Source organism: Chrysoperla carnea, chromosome 2 (assembly GCF_905475395.1).
Source record: "Chrysoperla carnea chromosome 2, inChrCarn1.1, whole genome shotgun sequence".
NCBI classification, from domain to species: Eukaryota; Metazoa; Arthropoda; class Insecta; order Neuroptera; family Chrysopidae; genus Chrysoperla; species Chrysoperla carnea.
In genome coordinates this window covers 37670296-37692923 of record NC_058338.1, presented here as the reverse complement: position 1 = coordinate 37692923, position 22628 = coordinate 37670296, and the positions used below count along the sequence as shown (strand labels likewise).

Sequence of the window (22628 nt, the reverse complement as noted above, 5' to 3'; positions counted from 1 at the left end):
TTGACGTGTTAGCTTTATTATGTGGCAAGGCTAATTTTTTAAAGAATAATTTGGAAAACTAACATTCGTTAGTTAAAAGCAAGAAAAATATTTTCCTATGAGGAAAATTGTAACAAGCAGCATTCGTTTTTCCATAAAATACATTTAAAGTGATACAATGAATGGCGTTTGTGTTAAGAAAATAAGTATTTCTTCTATAAGTGATTTTCTCTAGGCATCAATATTTCAAAAACTAGGTATTACAAAAAATTTTAAAATATATTTTCGCAATTTTCTACTTTCTAATTTTCCCAATTTCTAATAGAATCCACTCTCAAAATTTAAAATGTAAATCTCAAATATTTGCATACACTCATGTTTTTGGGAACGTCCTTATATTAAAAATAAAGTTTTAAATATATGCTAGCTGAACTAAAATGTAGAGAATAATAATAGTTAAAAAAAAAATTCCTTTAGTAACTAGCTGAATTAAAAAGTAGAAAATAATTAATTTTAAGCTCAAAAAATAAAAAATAGAGTGATATGGAAAAAAGTCATTCTGTCGTAAAAAAGCGTGGTGGTAAACTGTATTAGGTTATTCTACCCAAAACAGTTTCATCACTTTCGCCTTTGTTGTTATTTTACAGCTTTTTCTAATTTTCGAATTCCTTATGTCTTTCAGTTCCAGCACTTGAAATAAAAGCATACTTGTGATATTTTAAATGTAGACAGCTAGTGTTTTAAATTAAGGTATAGCGAACTGGGCATACTCTACCTTGTGGATTAAATTAGGTATTTAACAAATACTGTTGAATTTTTTTCTATGTTGTCAAACAATTGCAGTTTTTGAAAATATGTATTTTTTATTATGAACCTAATTTTTTACAATTATTAAAATTTTTTTGTTCATTTTAAATCTATATAAACCTAAATACTCCATTAAAATATGAGGGTGAGACTGTACACTTCAATGTAAAACTCACATTAAGGAATTTCATTTGAACAAATAGAAATAATCGAAAACATTATACAGAAGTGCGGACTAGAACCCGGGTTCTCTACCTAAGACACTCATTTCTGCTCTATGTCAGTGATTCAAATAGGTCCATAGAGTTACAAATCGAAATTATTAGTTAGAATGTTTAGTTAATATAAGATAGGACAGCACACTTCTCTGTAGTGTAAATGAAATACAGAATAATTTTTAGAACAAACAATTTTGAGCTTTGAGAAACCATTGAAACATCTTAAATTTAACATGGACCAATAGGGTCGTTTAAATGTCAAATGTCACCTTGAGCTTCGTACTGATAACAGGTAGGAGAACACTTCAGTTAGATACATGTTCCTGTGACGAAAGTATCTAACATTTTATGTTTGAATTCTTCTGTTTGTATTTTAGATACCCTACAAGTATGTTCCCACTATCTTCTAAACTTGTCCACCGTGTATAAAATGTAATTTTTATAAAGCATAGCCCCGTTATAAAAGCTAATTAATTCATTTGCACTGAAGTGCAATGTTAATTTTAGATAGAATTAGTATAACAAGGTTAGATAATATTTCAAAGGGTCACCCATTAAATAATAACTAGATAATGAGTGTATTTTGTGTAAACAAATTACAAACTAGTGCATTAAAAAATGTTTTAACAAATATTACAAAATTGAAAACCAATTAGAATAAAACTAGTTTAATGTAATTATTTGAATCAAAATAAATATACAGAGTGATATGCCATTTGAATCTATAAAAGCTAATAACTTTTTTTTAGTTAACTTATCAAAAAATAACTTAAACGAAATTTTAGAATTTGGTGTGGGACATCAAGTTCTGCCAACAGATTGGACCTACTTCTTTGGACTGCTTTAATAGTTATAAATAATAGATTCTAAACCGAAAGAGATAGGTTAACACTTTAAATAAAAATGTTGATCCTCACAAAAAAAAAATTCCGGCCAGTATGTACATTTATTTTTTTTATAAATATAATAAGAGAGAATAATAGTACCCTACAAAAATATTGCGCCGTTTGGTGTGACCTCCGCCCCAAACATTTCGGAAAAACGGGGGTATGAATATTTTCGAACAACCGGCCAATTTTTACACAATTGTTTAATAAATATAATTAAACAAAAATGTACATACTGGCCTACATATTTTCTGAGCCCTTTGCTCAGATCTACGTCAGTTTAACGACTATATGTTTTATTATGCTAACGCCCGAATTTCCAAAGTTTTCGTAAATAAAAATGTTGTAGGTTACACTGAAATGAAGCCACTCACGAAGTTTCGTGATAGTGTTAGTCAAGAAGTCATACCCCCCTCTGTATACTGTAGACTATAAGAAATCTATGAGAGAATTTGTAATTAATTAAAAAGAATTTCGATAAGTTTACTTAATCTAAAAATTTTAAATTAAACTAGAAGTTGACTGTAGGTATATTAACATTTCATCATATTTTTTAATTGAAATATATACTTATTATATTTCTTATCGTGTTTTGATATACGATCCATCGCCAAATAATGAAACAAAAATTTAGGAATCACTATTTCTACAATCTACAATTTATTCACCATGATAAAAGTAGTTATTATTAACCAATTTTGGTATGTATTTTTCTAAAATACAAAATTTCACCATATAAAAACAGAGCACATTTTCTTTTATGGTTTAATTCTCAAAATTTGTAATTTTAATCATTGGCAGCAATATGACACACAAATTGAATTACCAAGTATTGTTTTCACTTGATCGAGATTATCTTTAAAGTTAGAAAGTATCATTAATACGATGCTTACTGCGCGTAGCTAAAATACATTCCTCCGTATTAAGAAATCGTGAAAAACGTAAGCCTATTTCAAAAAAAACTCTAGAGACACAGAGCTCCATAACTAAAGTCATACTTTCACCTCATTATACAGGCTGCCTAGCTAAGTTGCCTACATATGGAAAACTTTTTATTATAAGGTTTACGAGAAAATGTATTCTTGATAAAAAGTTCTGCTTTCAAAAATATTAAAATTCAGATATTCACTTTTGACATCGAATATACAGGGTGTCTTCAAGTTGAGAAAGTTCAATAAAAATGTTAATATTCGTTTAGAAATGTAGCCCATTTTGAACAGATAATAGGGGGAAAGGTTCCAGAAATCACTCCCAAGATATTTAGGAGTGTATTTAATCAATTTTGTAAAATAATAACTATACATGTTTGGAACATGAAGGTGGGTACGTTGAGGCCTCTTCAATTTTAAATTAAATTATGCATAATGTACTAATAAACCACATTATCTGTTATCAAAATCAACCAGTAATCATACTTACAATATTTATTTGCTAATTTGAAACATTTATAGCAAAATAATTAATACAGAACATTTATTTTTTATACATTACGTTACCTTCAGTTCGTTATTTTTTATGTTATTTTATTTCCATAAATTCTATTCTTCGATTCTTTAGCAAAGAAATCACTTCTATAAAATATTTGCTGTTTTTGAGAACGTCTGATTTATTAACAAAAATATTAGTTTTTATTTTTCACAATCAATTTATTAAAAATTAAAAATGATGCACAACCTTCATGGTACCTGAAATATATAATTCATAAATAAATTAATTAACTGTTTATGTTTATGTTCATGGTACCTGAATTACTTAATTCATACATAAATTAATTAATTGTTTATGTTTATGTTTTTTTTTCCTAAATGAAGGATTTAACACTTTGCCTATTCAAAATTATATCATTTTAGATTTAGTAAACCATAAGATTCGATAAATATCCATGATAAATATTAAATATATTCATTTAAAATTTAATCATCTACGCAATAAAGTTTTAATAATAATAAACCATTTAATTTGAATTTAAATAAAAACAATTTTGATAATATTCAAAAATCAATAAATGCATTATTTTTGTAACTATTTCTTAAATATAAATTCGTTTTTCTATAAATACATGGACGAATTTTTATTCTGATATAAATGGTAATAGGATTGTTGGCTTAGATGATTTAATAATGAATTTAAAATTTTTGCCCATTTGTGTCATTATTTTTGTGAATTTATTTTTACAATCACGACAGTATCGTAATGATTTAATTGTTAGGAATGAAGTGGAGGTATTAGTTCCAAAGTTTTTAAGTGGAAAAGATGATATACTAAACAGTATTTTACAAAAAATCAACATATTATCTCAAACAGGTATGTTGTTTATTATTTACAAATTAGTAGGTATTAATTTTGATTAGGTAATTAAGTTTTGATTTACTCGCTTCATGTTTTCTACTTTAATGAAAGGAGAATATAGAGCGTCTCAAAACGAACGGATAAGAAGAGCAAACTGATTCACAAATCAGCATGTTAAATTTTCTCGATTTTAATTACTTGAATTAGAATCGGACCTCCTACTTGCAACAGCATTGCAGCAGGTTTGCGAAAAATTTTATCTAAAAAGAAATCCGTTTTTCGGACTCTATGACGTGATAAATAAATTTCAGAAACCACTGAACAAATTATGAAAAAGAAAAATTTCTTTTATCAAAATCCATTTTAAATTACTTTAAGTAGCTTCAGGTTTGTACCTCGGATGTCCAAAGTACCTAAATTTCAACAGAGAATAAAATAAAATATATTTTGCAACTTTAATGTAATTAGCTTTTCTTAGTGTCTGGGTCTACAGCTACCACAATACCTCCCCCAACAACAACAACAGCTCGTGCCTTAACTCTCGCAGGATGTGCATGTTATGCCGTATCGACATGTTCTAATGTAAGAGACGCATCAGGAAATCGAGCAGTTCCTGCTACACGAACGGTATGTAATTTTACTTGACTAATTATTTCTTAATTTGCTATTATAGTTTCGTTAATTTTTTTATCAATCAACTGTCAATGCGATCTCTTCTAACAAGCATATATACAGAGATCTGATTTTGATTGCAGAGAAAAGGAGGTCCGTTTTCATTACCCATTTTCCCGAACAATAAAAAACAAATAAATGACAAAAGTTTTAAAAATGTCAACAGATTTACAATGTTACGTTTTAAACTCTTCTTGTAAGTGGATATTGTTTTTTGTTTCATGTAGACTCCATGCCCATATGGAATGTTGTATTGTTGTCCTCAAAATACAACTACTCCAACAACAGCTCCACCAACTAATGTAACAACTGCTCCTCCAACAACAGCACCTCCACGTAATGTAACAACAGCTCCTCCAACTAATGTAACAACTGCTCCTCCAACAACCGCACCTCCAACTAATGTTACAACTGCTCCACCAACAAATCAGAACAACACAGCTGGCTGTGGTTGCTACAATGTAACATCATGTGCATCTATAACTGATGGAAGTGGTGTTATTGACCTGAGGATTGTGACGCCTGTAAGTTAAATTGAATACAGTAACATGCAAACAGGGAATTCTATAAAACAGATTAAATTTTTGTTAATTATTTCGTAAATGTAGTTTCCAAAATTCAGGAAGATATTTTAAAATATAATAATTCTCTACTATGAATTAAAAACATTTTAATTTCATATTCTTAAAGAAAAAACTAAGGAATTTTTTGTTGGAAATTCTATCTATTTGGATCAATTTTGTTCTTTCTAATGCAACATTCAAACGAGTGCAATTAGTGAATCACGTATTTCTTTGAATTAAATAAATTGTTATGAACAAAATATTTTTTTAACTCTCAATAACAAAACTGCAACAGTAATGTAATGTCCAAAAGGAACAATGTATTCTTGTCTTCGTCGTATTCTATCTCTTCTTGTATTAAAACGACGGTGACTTTCTGCGAAACTTTCTGGGAGGTAATGTTCTGGGAAACATTAAGACACACTTAGCAATGGATATTTCCAAAATAAAAGTCATTTTAATGGAATGATTTGCAGATGAAATATAATTACAGTCACAAAAAACTTACGATCGTTGAGTTTTAGTAGTATATGCACTTTGGTACCAAACTTTTTGCATAAATTTCTTTTCCGTGACATATTCCCCCAGTCTTCTTTCCAAAATACCAAAATAACTACGGGCAACGATAATATTCTATTTTTTACATACTTGTATGTGCGAAAGAATGCTATACATCGGGCTCCTGATTTAGGACCATATTATTAGACTGAATTTTTAATCAATAAACGAATACATTTCTTTTAGAATTGTCCCAACGGATCAATATATTGTTGTCCAGGAAACAGAGCAGCAAATGTAATTACTCCAGCAGGTACAGAGATGCAATTAGTGAATATAACAGGATGTGGTATACGCGCAACTATTCCATCTAACATTATGGTTGAGCCTGGACAAGCTCGATATGGTGATTACCCTTGGGTTGCAGCAATATTAACTATGGACAACGATTTTGTTTCTACTGGTGTTTTAATCAGTAATCGTCATGTTTTGACTGTTGCTCATAGGGTGAATGAGTATATTTTATCCGAAAAGTAAGTTAATCAAACCAAATTATGAATCACTTATAACACTGTAATATCGTCCAAGAAAAGTTACTAAGTTTCGCTGAGAAAAATTGTATTTAAAATTAGTAAAAAGTTTTAATCAAATGTAGGGAATGCTTCGAAAGACTTCCTATAATTTTCTCCTACGAAGCACAAAAGCAGTAGTCGCCATCTTGAATTTCATTATATCAGCCAATTTGATTTTTTATTAAAAAAAAGATTGATATCAATTGTGGTGGACAATATGGTTTGTGTATGCAAAATTGGCACGCTGTCGAAAAGTCAGCGCTTTTTGTTATTTTGAACAGGTTCAATGACTTTGTTTATACGTTTATAAGTATAGGCAGGTCAGAAAGTATAGTAATAAAATGAATATAATGTCGGCATACTATCACAAACCAATCCTACTTTCCAATTTCTTGGGATTAAGTAGGTAGTGAAAATTCTTTTTCGACTAATTCTTGAACAACATGGCTGATTGACGATTCTTATAGTAAAAATCACTCTGAACACGATGGTGGTATTAAATACTTTGGTAAACCGCCGATTATAAACAGTGTTTTTTTATTGTTTCTTATGCATTGTTCCAGTGCTGATTCTGAATTGAAAGTTCGACTTGGAGATTGGGACGCCATTGGGACAGTTGAACCTATAAAACCTGAAGAATATCAAATTGTGGACGTAGTAGCACATCCAAATTACAATCCATTTGATTTACATAATGATCTAGCAATAGTTGAAATAACACCGGATGTACAATTAGGAACTAATCCTGCAATCAATACAGCTTGTCTACCATCACCGTCAACCTCTTTCGTTAATCAAGAGTAAGTACTATGCAATGTTGAATAAAAACTGAAAACTACACGATAAAGATGTTGAGTACGTAAATTATGATTAATGGAACTGATGTCAAAATTATGTTGCAGATGTTGGGTAGCTGGTTGGGGTTTTGATTCGCTAATGGCAGGCAATTTTCAACCAATACTACGTGAGGTGCAAGTTCCAGTTGTAGATCCAGCAATGTGTGAAAATTTGTTACGGCGAACCGAATTAGGAAACAATTTTCAATTATATATGAGCTTTTTATGTGCAGGTGGGCGACCAATGATGGATGCATGCCTGGTAAGTAATATATTTGCAGTAATTATCAATTAAATTTATTGTAATTTGTAATATTAGGGCGATGGGGGAGCACCGTTAGTATGTGAAAGTACGAATCATCAGTGGACTGTGGTGGGCTTAGTATCATGGGGTATTCGATGTGGTGAGCCGGATATTCCAGGAGTTTATACGAATGTATCAGCCTTATTACCTTGGATAAACTCTCAAATTAGATAATTAGATTTAGATAAATGGTTGTGATTTGTTAAAAAATTTGTTAAAGCATTTACTTGAATAATATACGAGATATTTAATTTTTTTTTAAATAATAATTCTTCAAAATGTTTGATAAATAAATGATTCTATTAAGATATAAAAAAAGCTTCTTTTTACCTCGAATTACTTTTAATCACTATTTCCTGTAACCATCAAGTTTGATTTAGTGATCGAAAATATTTTGTTTGCATGTGGTTACTTCCTTACTTAAAATTGATGTATAAAACTTCTGAGAAATTAAAATTATAACAAATTGATTACAAATAATAAATTACTATATATCCAATTCCGTTACTACAATGTTCTCTTTCCTATTGATATTTATTAGCGACAAATTGGCATTTTAACAGCTTTTATATTGGACGTTGTTAATAGTCGACCATATACACATTTTCAATATCACTTAATAACATTAAAAACAACGATGTGCAAAATTAGAGATTATTATAAAAAATCTTGTGTGAACGGCACACAGCTTTTATTTGCCAAATTTATCTGGAATGGAAAGCAAAAATTTAATCTTTGGAACATTTATTTAGGACGTTCATTATATAGAGAAATTCGTTAAAAAAATTATTGAAGCTTTGTAAAAATGTTTATTGGAACATAAGGAAACTATACAAATTTGTTCAAGATTTATTACTTTTTGCTATCACATACTCTGGATGGATTTCTTTAAATTTTGCTTCAAAAAAATAAACTTTACAAATTGTTCTAATTTTCATTCTAACCAAAATGATATGTAACTAGGGTTTCAAAATACTCCGTACTAATTATTTCTATAAGAAAATATTTCTCCAATACTAATTATTTCTATAAGAAAAACAAACTAGAAACAGACACATATTCTTGAAAACTAGCATAGTTTCATAATCATGCATACCGCGCATTTGTGTACCCTGCGTCACAAAATCTACACTAGTTGATTATTATTTTTATTAATTCAGTAAGAATTCTAAGGTTTTTAAGGTTGAAAATTTCTAAGGTTTATTAAAAATAGTTATGACATGTATATATCATGTATTCACCAAATACATTCTAGAGAAAAAAGTATGGCACCTTTTTTACATTTCCTTTGTGCAGATTTTGTGATGCAGAGATACATATACAAGGAATAAGGGTACGATGTTGTCAGATTTTTAATATCTTGCCTTCTTTCCTCTCATAGCGTTTACCCCTCTAACTGTAATAAACGTTCTTAATAAATTTTTAATAAATTTTGTTAAATTTACAATATATTTTTGCTATTTTTATTAACTTGATCTCAGATCTTGGATCCGAAACTTTTCTCTCCGATTTTTTCAGGGGATATCTTAAAAGAAATAATGTTTTATAATGCGTCAAATTTGCGTACACCATTCTGTACCCGAACCTACGTTGTAGTCTAGTAGATAAGCGCTAGTGCAATTTAATTGGTACGATCATATATTATTGATTAATATTCTTGTTATGAGTTACAAAATCAAAATACTTGTGTACTTTCGATAAAGGACTTTTTTTTAAGTTTTACCTCTGTAAGATTCAAGTTATTTTCTTTACTAATCTATCTGGGAACTGAATCGATCACAATTTAAAGACTACTTGTAAGATATATTTAGATTTTAAAAAGTAATACGTAAAGAAAAAGCTTGGTTGTTCATTTATTTTTAGTTCCTAGCTTTCATTTGCAGCCAGTAATTATGAATTATTAGCTGCAATTATATTAATTTTTGTGATTATGTCAAACGACATATATCAACTATTTATTTTTAAGTAAAAATTCGTGTATGGCCTGTCATTGTTAATATTACAGCTTGGCGTTACTAACTGTAGTACTATTAGTAGCCATAGTGTATAGAAAGATACTAAACTAACAGCAACATAAATAATTTATTGCAGTAAGTGCAAAAGTTTAGTGTGCAATAAATTGTGTAATAGCATAATACAACTACAAACATTGCAATGATTTGTTGTTTTATGAGTTTTTCTTCTTTATTACTTGACTACTGCACAAAACGTATACATATTATATTTTAGTGTAATTTCCTTTACATATTATGTATATGTGTACATCTAGTTGCCTACAACTAGTAAATCAGTTGATTTATTTATTAAATTGATTTATTTTTTTATATACCGATGTAGGTAGGTATGTGTTTGTCTAAGCTTACAGGTACGTTTAGTTCCTTTTTTAAAATTTTTATTAATGAATGTATTCGAATATATAAAAAATGCACACGTAGTATTGTTGAATAAAATTCTAGATTACTATGTTGCGGGAATTGAATCGTGGTTAATGACTAAAATTGAGTTGTTGAATAAAAAACTATTAGCAAATTTTATTTTTATTTTCAATTCTTTCACATAAAATTCAATTATACATATTTGTGGTTACTTGGTTTGGAAAAATCCATTTTTTTAATTAGAAAATGTTGCTGAGAATGATGCCTAGCAAGAAATTGAAGGTATATTATAAGCCCCACGCATAGATGAGTTATGAAAGTAACGAGTTTTAAAATTAAAAAATTGTTCTTGAAACCTTAAAGATTTTCTCGTCAGTTGGGATAAGTATTTCTTTTTTTCCATCCCTTAATAATAATCCATCCGATTTATTTATTTCAGATGATCTGGAAATGCGAAATCACAGGCGCTAGTGATCTTTTTAAGGCGTCTATACTTCAAACCATCATAATTATATGAAAATATTGAAACGTTGTAACATTAATTCAAAAGTTTTAATTTTGCATCCTTTAGATATTAAAAACATACCAAAAAAAGCAAAATCATTGATAAAGATGTAAAAGAACGTGCAAATTTCCAGACTGCTACCTTATATAATATACAGAGAACCTGGATGACCGAGCTTAATTCGGTATTTTTTTAGGCACAAATTTTATCACTAATATAAGAACCATTTAAAATATTTCGTCGCCAATAGATGCCAGGAAGAGTCACATTTTGCAGTCAATATTTCAGTTTTCCCTGAAAACATGGATAAAACGAAGTTTTCTAAAAATGAAACCTAACTAGATCGATTTTTCGCCCTCAACACTCAAGCATTTTCGAGTAGTTATGTATGAGTAAAAAGTTTCTATTTTATAAACTCCTGCAAAATTATTCTATTTTTTAGTATTTATTCTATTTTTTAGTACAATAATAGCTTGTCCTGTAAAAAATACGTTTTTTAAATTTTTATCAATAAAAGTTACTTAAACTTTGTTTTACTCAAAATGGGAAAAATACCACTTTGATCCCTTGTGTAATAGAGTGAGCTTAATTTTGAACTCCATTATTTCCTTACCTACCTATTGCTCGATATTTATTGCAATTGTAACCTAGTTTCTTATAATACGGAGGATTAATATATTCTTTGGCACTTTAACACAATTCTTAAAAATAAATAACTTAGAAAGGTTACGAAAAAACTTTTAATCTTAAAATTACAGTTTACCTAATGTATAAAAAACATACATTAAATTCACTATAAAATCTAAATATTTACGAAGCACAAATTATCTACAAAAACGTGTATTAATGCAGTTATTTTAGGATTACTGATTAGATGTGACCGACTTCTGTTTATACATACATATTTATAAAAGAAAATTTTCTAAACGTTTATCACTCGAAAATATACAACCTAAATACTTAAATATTATTTAATTCTAGAATACATCAAAGAAAAAAGTACCCTTTTAATAAATATTTTTCTTAGATAGTTTGAGGAAGAATTTTATGATGCTTCCTAAAAACTGTTATTTTAATGTCACCCAGCAAGAAATAGTTCAATAAAAAAGTCCATTTTAGGATACGATTTTTTGCAGTAGTAGTAGTATATAGAAATTATTTACATAATGTTACTACCATAAGACATAGCCTTATCAGTGGTATAGTTACCAAAGGCTAGACGGTATCGTGCACGGGGGCCTCAAACCCGGACCAGCAAAACTCGTATTAAACCTTCTAAAACTTCTTCCACATTCGGAATGTCAATAAAGTAGGCTGCAACATAACTTTAATCATAGCAAATAGTTCAACACAGTGACTTGATTATAGTTCACGACACAAACCGTATTCTGGGTTAAACTTTCTGCACCTTTTTTATAATAGCTAAAGAAAGATATATACCAAAATCGGGTTCACCAGTATTTGTTAGGGAATTTTATCTGTTCTTAACCTAAAAGTATTGGATTATTTTTTGTGGATAGGGTTTATTTTCCGAAGAAAAAAAATTAAAATATTGAAATATGTATAAAAGAAAATTTATATAACTATACTGTGTATACATTCAGGTTTTGCATCATAGAAGTAAAAAGAACTGGCAAAGTTCTTTTTGAGAAACGTATTATATAATATATAAAGATTCATTTTTATGTTAGGTATTTTTTTCGTCAATTCATTGTTGTTGCTGGTACCACTGTTGATGCTGTTGCTTCTTCTGTATTTGAATATTTTCTTTTCAATTCCCTTATGAATTCATCTTTGAATACTTTCAAACATCTATAATAATAAATATATGGATATAAATATGATATTTAAATGTGGGAAAAAGAGCACATATACATAATATATATTATTACATGTTGCAGCTATTTTATCGAAACTGCTTATTGTAATAACGCTAAATTCACATGGACCTAAAGGTAAAGTTGGGTGGAGTTAGTTAAGGATAAGGAAATATCTATAATATTGTGCTCGTACGATAATCCATCTATTGTAAAAACGATAATTCGGGGTGGAACTTATAATAAGACGACTACGTTACTTATTAAAATTCTATGATAATTAATTTGCCGAGACCATTTTTTTTTTTGTATTGATTTAATTATTTTTAAAATACTCGTACAAGCTTTCTAGAATCCAAAATATTTCGAGTACAGAAAAATAAACAATAAAAACAGTTAATAAGTATTCATCATTTGAAAAAAAGATATATATAAATTTTACATTTTAGTTATCGTGGGGCTTCGATAACTCAGTTAGAACGACGCTGGGCCTGCAAGAAAAGGGTATAGGTTGGAATCCTTCTTGTAGAGTTCTGAACTGGTTTTCTGTGTAATAGGCGTTCGTTTAAAAAAATTGATTACAGAAAATAAAAATAAAAATGAGTAAATCAAATTCGACATTTTCGACTGCAAAATTGTATCCTTAGGCTAGCCATACACATAACGGTATACCGGGCGGGCTTACCGGATCCGGTCACATGTATAGATAATTTGGATAATGTGTGTCAGCCACTGCAGGGCAACCTGTGCAGGCGTAGCGACCTGTGCCGGCGACCGGAAAGGAATCAAAATTTGAATTGCCAGACAACTAGCTATTAGCAGAGGCAATGTCGTTTTTTTATTTTTTCTCGATTGAGTAGATATCTTCCGGTTTACCGTAGCGTTTGTGAGCTCTAGCCTGTCCAGGTATACCTGTCACGTATACTTGTGCAAGTTTAAGGTTCAGGTATAGCGTTACGTGTATTCCCAGCTTTAGGCTTTTTTTTAAAGAGCATTGACACTTTTTTTATAATTTTGCTAGAATAATTGTAAAAACATCGGGTTTTGCAATATTTTTTTTCTACTCGAATAAAGCGTAACACTACATACATACACAAAATGACACTTAGAAAAAAAGTTATCGCATGATTATTGATTGAAGTTGGATGATGATGGGTAAGTAATCTGCGAAGGGTCTGACAATATTTAATAACTGATCAAGTGGCAATCCTATAAAAACGCAAATGATACTGTAGTATTCATTAAATTTTGTTTCAAATTTAACGGTTAGGTACAATTTCACGAACTATATTGCTAGGTTTTGATCTTTCTAATAATAACCCCCGCCTTTTTATTTTCCATACTTCTCTGAACTATCGTTTTAATATCAATTTGAAAAGTATTCGCTTAATGTAGAGTTAGAGATAATGTACTCTTTGTAAAATTGACTACTACGATTTTATTACATTGTTTGAAGTTAAAAGTAAAGCTAATAAAAGCGTGTTAAAAAAGAAAAGTTTCGAAGTAGTTACACAGTGATATTTATTGCACTATTTGCGATTTTATAATTTATTTTAACCTGAGATTTTAACAATGTAATATTGGCTACAGAATCCTAAACTTAAAAGTATAAAGACATTATCTGTAATTGAAAGAAAAAATGTATAATAATGATATAATAACAACGTTAGCATTATGAAGTAGTTAGGGATGATTATACAACCACTTTTTATAATATAAAATTTCAATAAAAAGTAACGCAATTTAAAGATAAGTGTGTGATTTTAAAATATTTGTAAAGAAGAATTGAGAGTTGTTAAATTTTCCTTTGTATACTGGAATTGAATTGAACTATACGCATTTTTATTAAATATCAATATTTATTCAATTGCTATCTTTTATACTCTATATTTATGTAATCAATCAGGAGTATATTTAATTTAGTCCAAAATTTGTACGAAATATGGAAGGTACAAACTAAATTTTGGTATTAGTTTTATCACCTAATTAGCTCAATTAGCGTTAACTGAGTGAAAAAAGATATTTTCCAAAAAACTATTTTTTTCAGCACTTAACCTTGATTTATTAGAAGAGCGACTGAAATACGAGTCCTTGTCCGATAAAAGTATAAAATAAATTTTCTATCCTCTTGCCATCTCGAAATAGAGGTCAAAATAACGTGGTTCTTAATTAATAAATAATACTTACCGTCGATACGTAGTTGAGTGGCGAAATTTTACAATATCGTAACTAGGTGCATGAGGTAAATGTATCGTGTAACAATCAGGCAATACTATAAACTCGTATTGTAATGCATTTAACTCCATGATATGGGATACTTTATTCCATCCGAAACCAACAAATCGAGTATCATACAATGGTACTATATCCCTGTTATTTGGTATCACAACATATGGCTCAAAATCTGGTTGCCATTGGATCTATTGCGTAAAAAAGTTAATAAGATTAGGTCAATGATCAATTTATTTAATTTTAAAACATCATAAATCCTATGAGTTTCAAATCAATAAAGCTAAGAAATGTTCACTTTTTTTTAGTGAAGAAAGAATAAGTAGTTGTTACCTTGTAAGGAAGAGTTGCTGTTTTCCACTTCTTATAGTTTGTAGATTCGTGACCCTTGGTCCATACATGATATCGAAATGTAAATAACATTGATTGATTGAGCATATTTAGTAACTGATCTTTAGTTTGTGGATACGAAAATCGATATCGTTGTGTTTCAAATGCTGGAATTACTAAAGCCTATAAGAATACACAAAATTGTTTGCACCCATTTTTAATATCTAATTAAAAAGAATACGGTACCCTAGCACTATCAGAATCGAATTATATTAAGTCGCGAGCTCATAGAAATTTCTTTTAATAAATTAATCCATTCTTTATCCTAAAGTGTTTGAAATTTCCATTATTTACTGAGCTTGCGATATCTTTGAACGAATAATTTTCGTTGGATCTCAATAGCCCAGATGATAGAAGAGAATAAACCATCAATGTTTCGGTCAATAGCGTAAACCTCACAAAACTAGCATGGGAAATTTTCAGGTTATAATCTCTTACTCTCCTAAATTGTTAACGTTTGTACAAGTGTAAAATTTTTTCTTATTTCGGATGCAATTTTAAAACAACTTAAGCGCATGTTTAAACAAACTTGTTAAACTCAACATTCTAGCGGAGCCTTTTTGTAGCATCTCATGGCTCTGTCAGTGCATACAGAGCAATCAAAATTAATCTGTCTCTAGTGTACCGCTTACTCTTTAAAGAATTAGTAACTTTTACCTTTTTATCTTTATATGATGTGAACCATTTTAAAATGTATCTTTTCAACGACAAGTACAATCCATTCATTGGTAGAAAATCAATATCGGTTAAAAAAACAAATGGCGTGTTCACATTTTGTAGTCCAACATTTCGTAAATAATTTACTGGATACACATCCTAAAAATTTATAAAATTCAAAAGAATCAGTGTTGTTTAATTTTGGATGAAGTTCAAAATGAAACATTGTATGGAAAATAGTTTAAAATAACTTTTATGAACGTTTCCTGCTAAATAATTGTAGAGAGCTTTACTTCTTGGAACCCCATATTTTTGGATTTGAAGAAAAAACTTCCAATTTTCTTTGCTTAATCCCCTTTTATTTTATTTAAATATTTTAATAATTTAAAACATGACATTTTTCGTCTAATATAGTCATTTTCAAACAGTGTGAAATATTTCCTGCTAAATTAAAGTCTTCATGAATGAAAAGCTGTGTTCGAGTCGTAAAGCTTGCAGGTCAAAGATATGATAGTAGTTGTTTGTGGGACCGTTATTCCAAACGAATAAAGGAACACTCGGAGTAATTCAGTTTAATTTCGGGGGGGGGGGGGGGGGGGGGTAATGAAGGACAGCTAGTCTTTTAGAAAAAAATGAAGGAAATATAACGTTCAGGTTAACCCTTTGGATGATGTTTTGATAAATATGCCAAAATGTAAGTACCATCATCTTTTTCTTTATATTGTTCGATATCTATAAATTTACTTACACCATCCTTATAAACTACATGATATGCAATATTTTTACGATATTTTAAAACATCAATTGATTGGATGTAGTTTAAAATGTATTGAACCTCAGAATCGGTTGCATAAAATGTAAAACTAGCAGGACCTAAAATAACAGTAATTAAATTAGTTTAAAAATAAATATATAGATATAATGACCATACCAATCCAATGATTACAAATCTGCTCAATCATTTGTATGCGATCAAATGACAATTGCGTAACTAATGTGACGTCATTTCCATTTAGAGATGGTTCGTAATCGAAATCCACAATAAACAGGTGAGTTCGCCATACTTTTTTCTGTGCTTCTTTTAATATGTCGCATTCATCATCAAATGAATCAGGCTAAAAAAATATTGCAAAATTAAAAGAATGAGTTAAACATTGTTGTATGTTACCTACTGGTTAAAAATATTATCAACTAGCTGCGCCTCGCGGGGTTACCCGTGATTAAAAGAGATTTTGAGAGTTTTCAACGTTACTGTGTAAATTAATCGAGCGTCCTTGAGAAAAATGCGTTAAAAATCTATTTCACGAACTTTTACAAAACCCTTTAAAAAACACGGTTCCTGTATGCCATAGGAACCGGGCATTTTTTCGGGATAAAAATTAGCCTATGTGCTATTCCCAGGCAATAATCTATCTCTGTGAAAAACTTCATCCAGATCTGTTTAGGCGTTCTGGCGGGATTGAGTAACAAACATCCATCCATCCATCCAAACTTTCACGATTTGTAATATATATCAGATAACTTTAGTCAAAAAATAAGCAGCACAAAATAATTTAAGAATATAAAACTCTAGGAGAAAACTAAGGAGGGTATTTTAGGATATTATTTTACTAACCTCTATATTCATGTAATTTTTAGTAGAATTATCACATGAGAATTTTGGTGCTCTCAAAAAATTCCCATTATACTCTAAAAATGTTTGATACAACACACGTAAAACATTACCATCTTTGTTCTCCACTTCCAATTTTCTTGGTGAATTCCAGTGAATTATCTGTTTTAAGCCAAATGAAATCATTAAGAACGAATGATGCTAATTCATCGTCTCTAATAATCATAATTTCAAATTTTGTAGCAGCTTTTTTGGAACTTAAAGAAGTAAAATATTGGCATTTCAAATTATGTAAAACAGCAGAGGTCCTAATAAAATTAAATGCTCAAATATTATCCTAAGTTTGCAATAATGGCTAAAATTAATCCATATTGAGTGAAATGTGTCATTGCCCACTGCCTTTTTTCACCTGAAATTTTAATTAAAAGCCCTCGAATGAATTGATCCATGTTTTCAGTTACTAAGTACCTAGATATATATAAATAGAAAATCCCCTGGGTTGTCTAAATTTAATATATAGTTATTTGAATGATTCTGTTACTGAGACTTTAGTAACGTTCCGTACAAGGGACGTTTAATAGATACCCAAAGTTTACCAAAGTCTGTTCAGCATATTCTTCGAAACCTTCAGATCACCTCAGAAAAATCCAAATAACAGTATATTCTATTTTAACCAATGCAACCGAAATCACGTTCCCAAATAAAGTATGCCAAAATAACTCTAATAAAAAATTTAAATTAGAAATTATTGTAATCAAAAAGATTTGCTACAGTTAAATTTGAAACGATAAATGAATACATCATACTTTAATATCAATGATATCATGATAACAACTACCACTCAAAGTATTATCCCCGAGTTGAACATTCCAAAAACATGGCAAACGAAATAAAAACTGTGGATTGTTTGTAATTATCGCATTTAAAATATCTTGATCAGCTAATCCAGTTGATCCGTATGTTCCTAAATATTGAGCTGCAGTTAAACGCCATAACATTGTCCAGTTATGATTGTTCAATTTATTTATATCCAATAGCATTACACCAGTATTGAAACTAAAATATACCACGTATTTTATTGAGAAAATTTATTTGGACATTTTTGAAAATATAATTTACCCTCTTCCAATTGCTGGCCATGGTTTGTAATTATTCCATAATTTACCATAATACCAATTGCTTTGATTTTCAACTAATCCAATTGCCTAGACAGAGTTTAAAACATAATGATGTTTTACCGGATTTTTCTTAATACAAAACTCAATAATTTAAAAAATAAGATTTTGATTTTTTTTTAAATAGGATTTAAACCAAAAAGTTTAAATTGAATAATGTATAGAAAAATAATTACATCTACTTACAACGTCTCCTGAGTTTAACAATTTTTAGTTTTAATCCTTTTTATACAAAATTTTAATTTTTGAAACTAGTGAGATGGAAAGTTTATGAAATAGGAGATTTGAATGCAACAGCTATTATAATGGTTTCTTACCTGTTCTTCTGTAAAATTATCAAATTGTTTCCACAATTGTGCAATATCTGTTAATATAGTAACATCTGTATCCAATGTAATAATTTTCGAAAGATTTTTCGACAATATTTGTGGGAATAGAAGTTTTAATAAACCAAATACACCTGAATAGTGTTTATTTGGGATCCATTCAACTAGCTTAACATAATTCTCAGCCTGGTAAAATGTAACTTTTACTGAAAGAAATGAGTTTGAAAAATTAATAATATTTAAGAAACTTTTACTAGTTAATTGAGCATCCTTGTTGGCTTTACATTTCAATGTAAATATATTATTATTAAAAATAAAGTTTTATGTTATCATATGACTCCTCCTAAAAAAACACCTTAGGCTAGACTAGCTATGCTGAAAAACCCTGTATAAGTTAATAAGAAGTTATTTTCGTCTTGCATAGTTAGTCTTCTTTTGGGCGTACTTTTACACATTAGTGTTGGCCTTAAAAGTGTGCAAGACCAAGACTAGTGACAAAGATGTGAGTCTTAATTTTGAAAAATTATAGTCTTAATTTTGCGTTTATTACTCTTTACAAAATTTTTTGGGTTTTAATAAAACTACTATCACATTGACTATTTTCATAAAAAATAATTACCTTCGGGCAACATCCAAGAATTAAATAAATGTTTTAATATTTTATCTGCTTTCCTATCAACCATCAAATGAAAATGTATTGGGTTTCGGCGATGAAATAATATTGATTTGAATAAAGTCACTATTATTCGACTGGAATTGTATCCAGCACAAACTAATCCAACGTGAATTATTTCACAATGTTCTTTATAATTTTTATGTTCTAAATTACGTTCACCTGTAAGAAGAAATTTGTAATATTTTATGTCTTTTCATGGTACTACTGAAAATTGGTTTCCAATGGTTTTTTAACAACTTCCTGCAATGCGATTTTTTTTTTAAATATTTTTTCTCAAAAACTACTATTTTTATCCTTATTATCCCGTTGAAAAAACGGAAATTATTATTATAAGTATTTTTGGTTTACGATTTTTTTTAATAACGTGTCCCACTATTTTTTCCCCTAATTAACAATCAATTGTAACCGCCTTATACACAAAAGAACTTTTAAAAATTGTCATATTAAGATTAGATTTTACGGTTTTTTTGAACATTGCCACATTGTTTTTCCTCTAATTATCAATCAATTACCACTGCCTTATACGCTAAAGATCTTTTATCCTGGGGTACAACAGCCAACCACCCAAAAAAAGTTATGATAGAGGACAGACTCTTTAGCTATATTTTCAACTCGAGATTTATTTTCTAACCAAAGTGTTTTTACACATTGCAAAGTGCGATCGATATTCCGAAAACGGGTTAAATTCCGATATGTCTCTTAGGTGTTAATTTAGCGTAAACTATAGAACCTTACATTGTTAAAGAAAATTGATGATTGAATGGCCTCTTTCGAAGCTCCAGTCTAACGTAAAAATGATGAATGGTTCAGAGGCCGCTTTTGCAGATTTATATGCTCAAGTGGAAGTGATTTTTGAAGAATTTTGTGATTTTTGAAGAAATATATTCTTTCGAATTATTACTATACAAGTTACTTTTGTATAACGCCTCTTAACATGGTTGTACAATAGTAATAAAATACATTTAATTAAAATATTATTTGCCAATATTAAATCAATTTTTTCAATGCAGTCAAATCCTATCGATTTTAATCAAATATTTCCTTTTTTTACCCACTGCGATATGTATAATAAAAAAAAAAAAAAATGTTTGTAATTTATATCGAAATAAACAACAAACTATTTGTGTTTTTATTGAAATTTATTTACCGTACATTTTACGAATTTCATAACAAAGTAGTTATAGATAAAAAATAAAATGTGGCCTCGTTGTTGTCTATATTAAAATTATGGAATTAAAATAATATTGTATTATAACTTTTACAAGTAATTCAAGAATATATACTTTTACGTCTACTCTCTACTTATTCGAGTAATTGTTCCCGAACTATAAAAAAATTTGTCAAAGGAAATTTGTTGATTCTAGAACGAGTATATCAAACCGTCTGTCTTGTCGTCATTAAAAAGAGAGTAATAGCAAAGCCGTAATAAGATAAAATAATATTTTTCCAGTACAATACGCAACAGACACTTCCCCATCCTTACAGGTTCGGAATCAGTATTTCGAATCTCTAAATATCAAAAAAAAATCTCTCAAATACTAAATTTAATTTTCCTCAAAATTTAAAACTTTTGTCTAGTTTGAAATTACTTCTACAGTTCCACAAAATGTCAAAATGCCTTTAAATCGATATAAATTTTACTTAGTTTTTTTTTAATAGCGTGTAGACTCAGTTTTTGAACCTAGTAAGAGCATCTCTGCAGGCCTTTATACAATAATATAATATGAGCTATAGGTTTGAACTTCTGTTTCAGTTTTTGGAAATTGTATAATACCTACACGAATTTGACTTTGGACGATGTCTATTACATTATGAATCTACTGCTGCATTCTGTATCTTCAAGGTCATTGTTTTATATTTTTAACGATAGTATTTTTAATTAGCTAGTATATTGCCTAATATAATTCTATCAAACCAAAGTGGCACCGAGCAAGGGAGAGTGTAGATATGAGTGCACATACATATATACCTCTTTCGCAGTGCCACTTTGGTTTGATAATACTCTATCTATTATTACATTTTATTCAAAAGTAAAAAAATAAAATATAGATAGGTACTCTTATCAACTGGCAATATGTAGAAAAAAACTCTCATAGTCTGGTACGCAACTTATATTTTTATACGATGATTTAATGCCATTTGATAAGCTTTTTTACTATAAATAACTAATTTGGTTTGTTTACTAAAATTTTTAGGGAGACTTTACGCACGCCACTGAAAAAAATATCACATGGAGTGAATTGGTATAAAAAGTGTCGTCATCGGTTTGGTATGTTACGAAATGTGCGTTTGGTTTCTCCTCCGCCCAAATTCCATTCTTTAATTTAAGACTAAAAATATATATTAGTCATAAATTAAAGAATGGAATTTGGGCGGAGGAGAAACCAAACGCACATTTCGTAAGTCTATCATAAACTGTTGTTTATCAACGTAATTATTGGTATCACACTTGGCTCACTTAGCGTGCGCTCAATTACAATTTGATTGATAAAAGATTTATAATCTAACGAAAACGTTAGATTCACGTTAGAAGTAAATCTTTATTGTGCGTTCACAGTTTATCGACTAGATTTTTTAGAAACTAACGATTCTTTCAATAAACCGATGACATATCAATTAAATTCGTTTTTATTCATACTTTACAATGTAAAAGCAATTAGTCTCCGGACTATAATTACTAATTACGATTTAAATACGATTCTAATTATTAAAATAATTATTTCACAAAAAAAGGGATTTAAAAAAAAGTACAAACACATACATACCGTTATTACCATTCGGAAACACATTTTTATTAATTAAAAATGAAAAAACCATATAAAATGTAAGTAGAGCACATATGTAAATCAACCCATATCTAACCACTGCACTTCCATAATATCTTCTAAATCGTTTAATTAAAATTTTGAATTAATTACTAGTAATTTTATGTTATATATAAGGACAAACACATTTACTCATATTCACACAATATTATTTATGTATGTTATAATAACATCATATTAATAATAATCATATAACAAATTTACAACATAGAATGTAATATGTGGTACTTAAAACATGATACATTTTAAGAATAATATTGTATTTTATTTTAATTTTATATTTTAAGGCATTGATACAATTAATTTTAATAATTTATTGTATATTTAATTAAACATCTTTGTAGTAGAGCAGCTAATAATTTTAACTGAATGAATTTATTGTTGAATGTAAGAGATTCTATTGGTAGACTTGTATT

General features: G+C 29.0%; 2 protein-coding genes across 2 annotated transcripts; one reads left to right on the top strand and one right to left on the bottom strand.

Moving 5' to 3' along the window:
* The first annotated feature begins 4000 nt into the window (after positions 1 to 4000).
* Positions 4001 to 7860, top strand: LOC123293518 (phenoloxidase-activating factor 2-like). Its single transcript, XM_044874369.1, has 7 exons — positions 4001 to 4195; positions 4659 to 4807; positions 5080 to 5376; positions 6160 to 6446; positions 7049 to 7285; positions 7388 to 7583; positions 7641 to 7860. Exons 1-7 carry the CDS (start codon positions 4012 to 4014, stop codon positions 7797 to 7799), a joined length of 1509 nt encoding a protein of 502 aa, XP_044730304.1. The 5' UTR covers positions 4001 to 4011; the 3' UTR covers positions 7800 to 7860.
* A 4203-nt stretch (positions 7861 to 12063) lies between these two features.
* LOC123292194 (LARGE xylosyl- and glucuronyltransferase 2-like) lies at positions 12064 to 22340 on the bottom strand. The gene is made up of 12 exons (XM_044872757.1): positions 22153 to 22340; positions 19331 to 19546; positions 18703 to 18917; positions 18330 to 18415; positions 18017 to 18266; positions 17214 to 17372; positions 16530 to 16713; positions 16347 to 16471; positions 15599 to 15757; positions 14885 to 15064; positions 14510 to 14742; positions 12064 to 12317 (listed from the first exon to the last, which is right to left on the bottom strand). The coding sequence occupies exons 1-12, from the start codon at positions 22202 to 22204 to the stop codon at positions 12209 to 12211; spliced, it is 1968 nt and encodes a 655-aa protein (XP_044728692.1). The 5' UTR covers positions 22205 to 22340; the 3' UTR covers positions 12064 to 12208.
* Positions 22341 to 22628: the final 288 nt, after the last annotated feature.

Bases quoted from the DNA above. Each gene is read 5' to 3' on its own strand.
- LOC123293518 (XM_044874369.1), top strand. From the start codon at position 4,012: ATGAATTTAAAATTTTTGCCCATTTGTGTCATTATTTTTGTGAATTTA. The intron at 4,196-4,658 runs GTATGTTGTTTA...AGCTTTTCTTAG, and splicing joins CAACATATTATCTCAAACAG to TGTCTGGGTCTACAGCTACC. The intron at 5,377-6,159 runs GTAAGTTAAATT...CATTTCTTTTAG, and splicing joins ACCTGAGGATTGTGACGCCT to AATTGTCCCAACGGATCAAT.
- LOC123292194 (XM_044872757.1), bottom strand. From the start codon at position 22,204: ATGGTTTTTTCATTTTTAATTAATAAAAATGTGTTTCCGAATGGTAAT. The intron at 17,373-18,016 runs GTATGATGTATT...GGCTTAAAACAG, and splicing joins ATGATATCATTGATATTAAA to ATAATTCACTGGAATTCACC. The intron at 12,318-14,509 runs GTAAGTATTATT...TTATTATTATAG, and splicing joins CACTCAACTACGTATCGACG to ATGTTTGAAAGTATTCAAAG.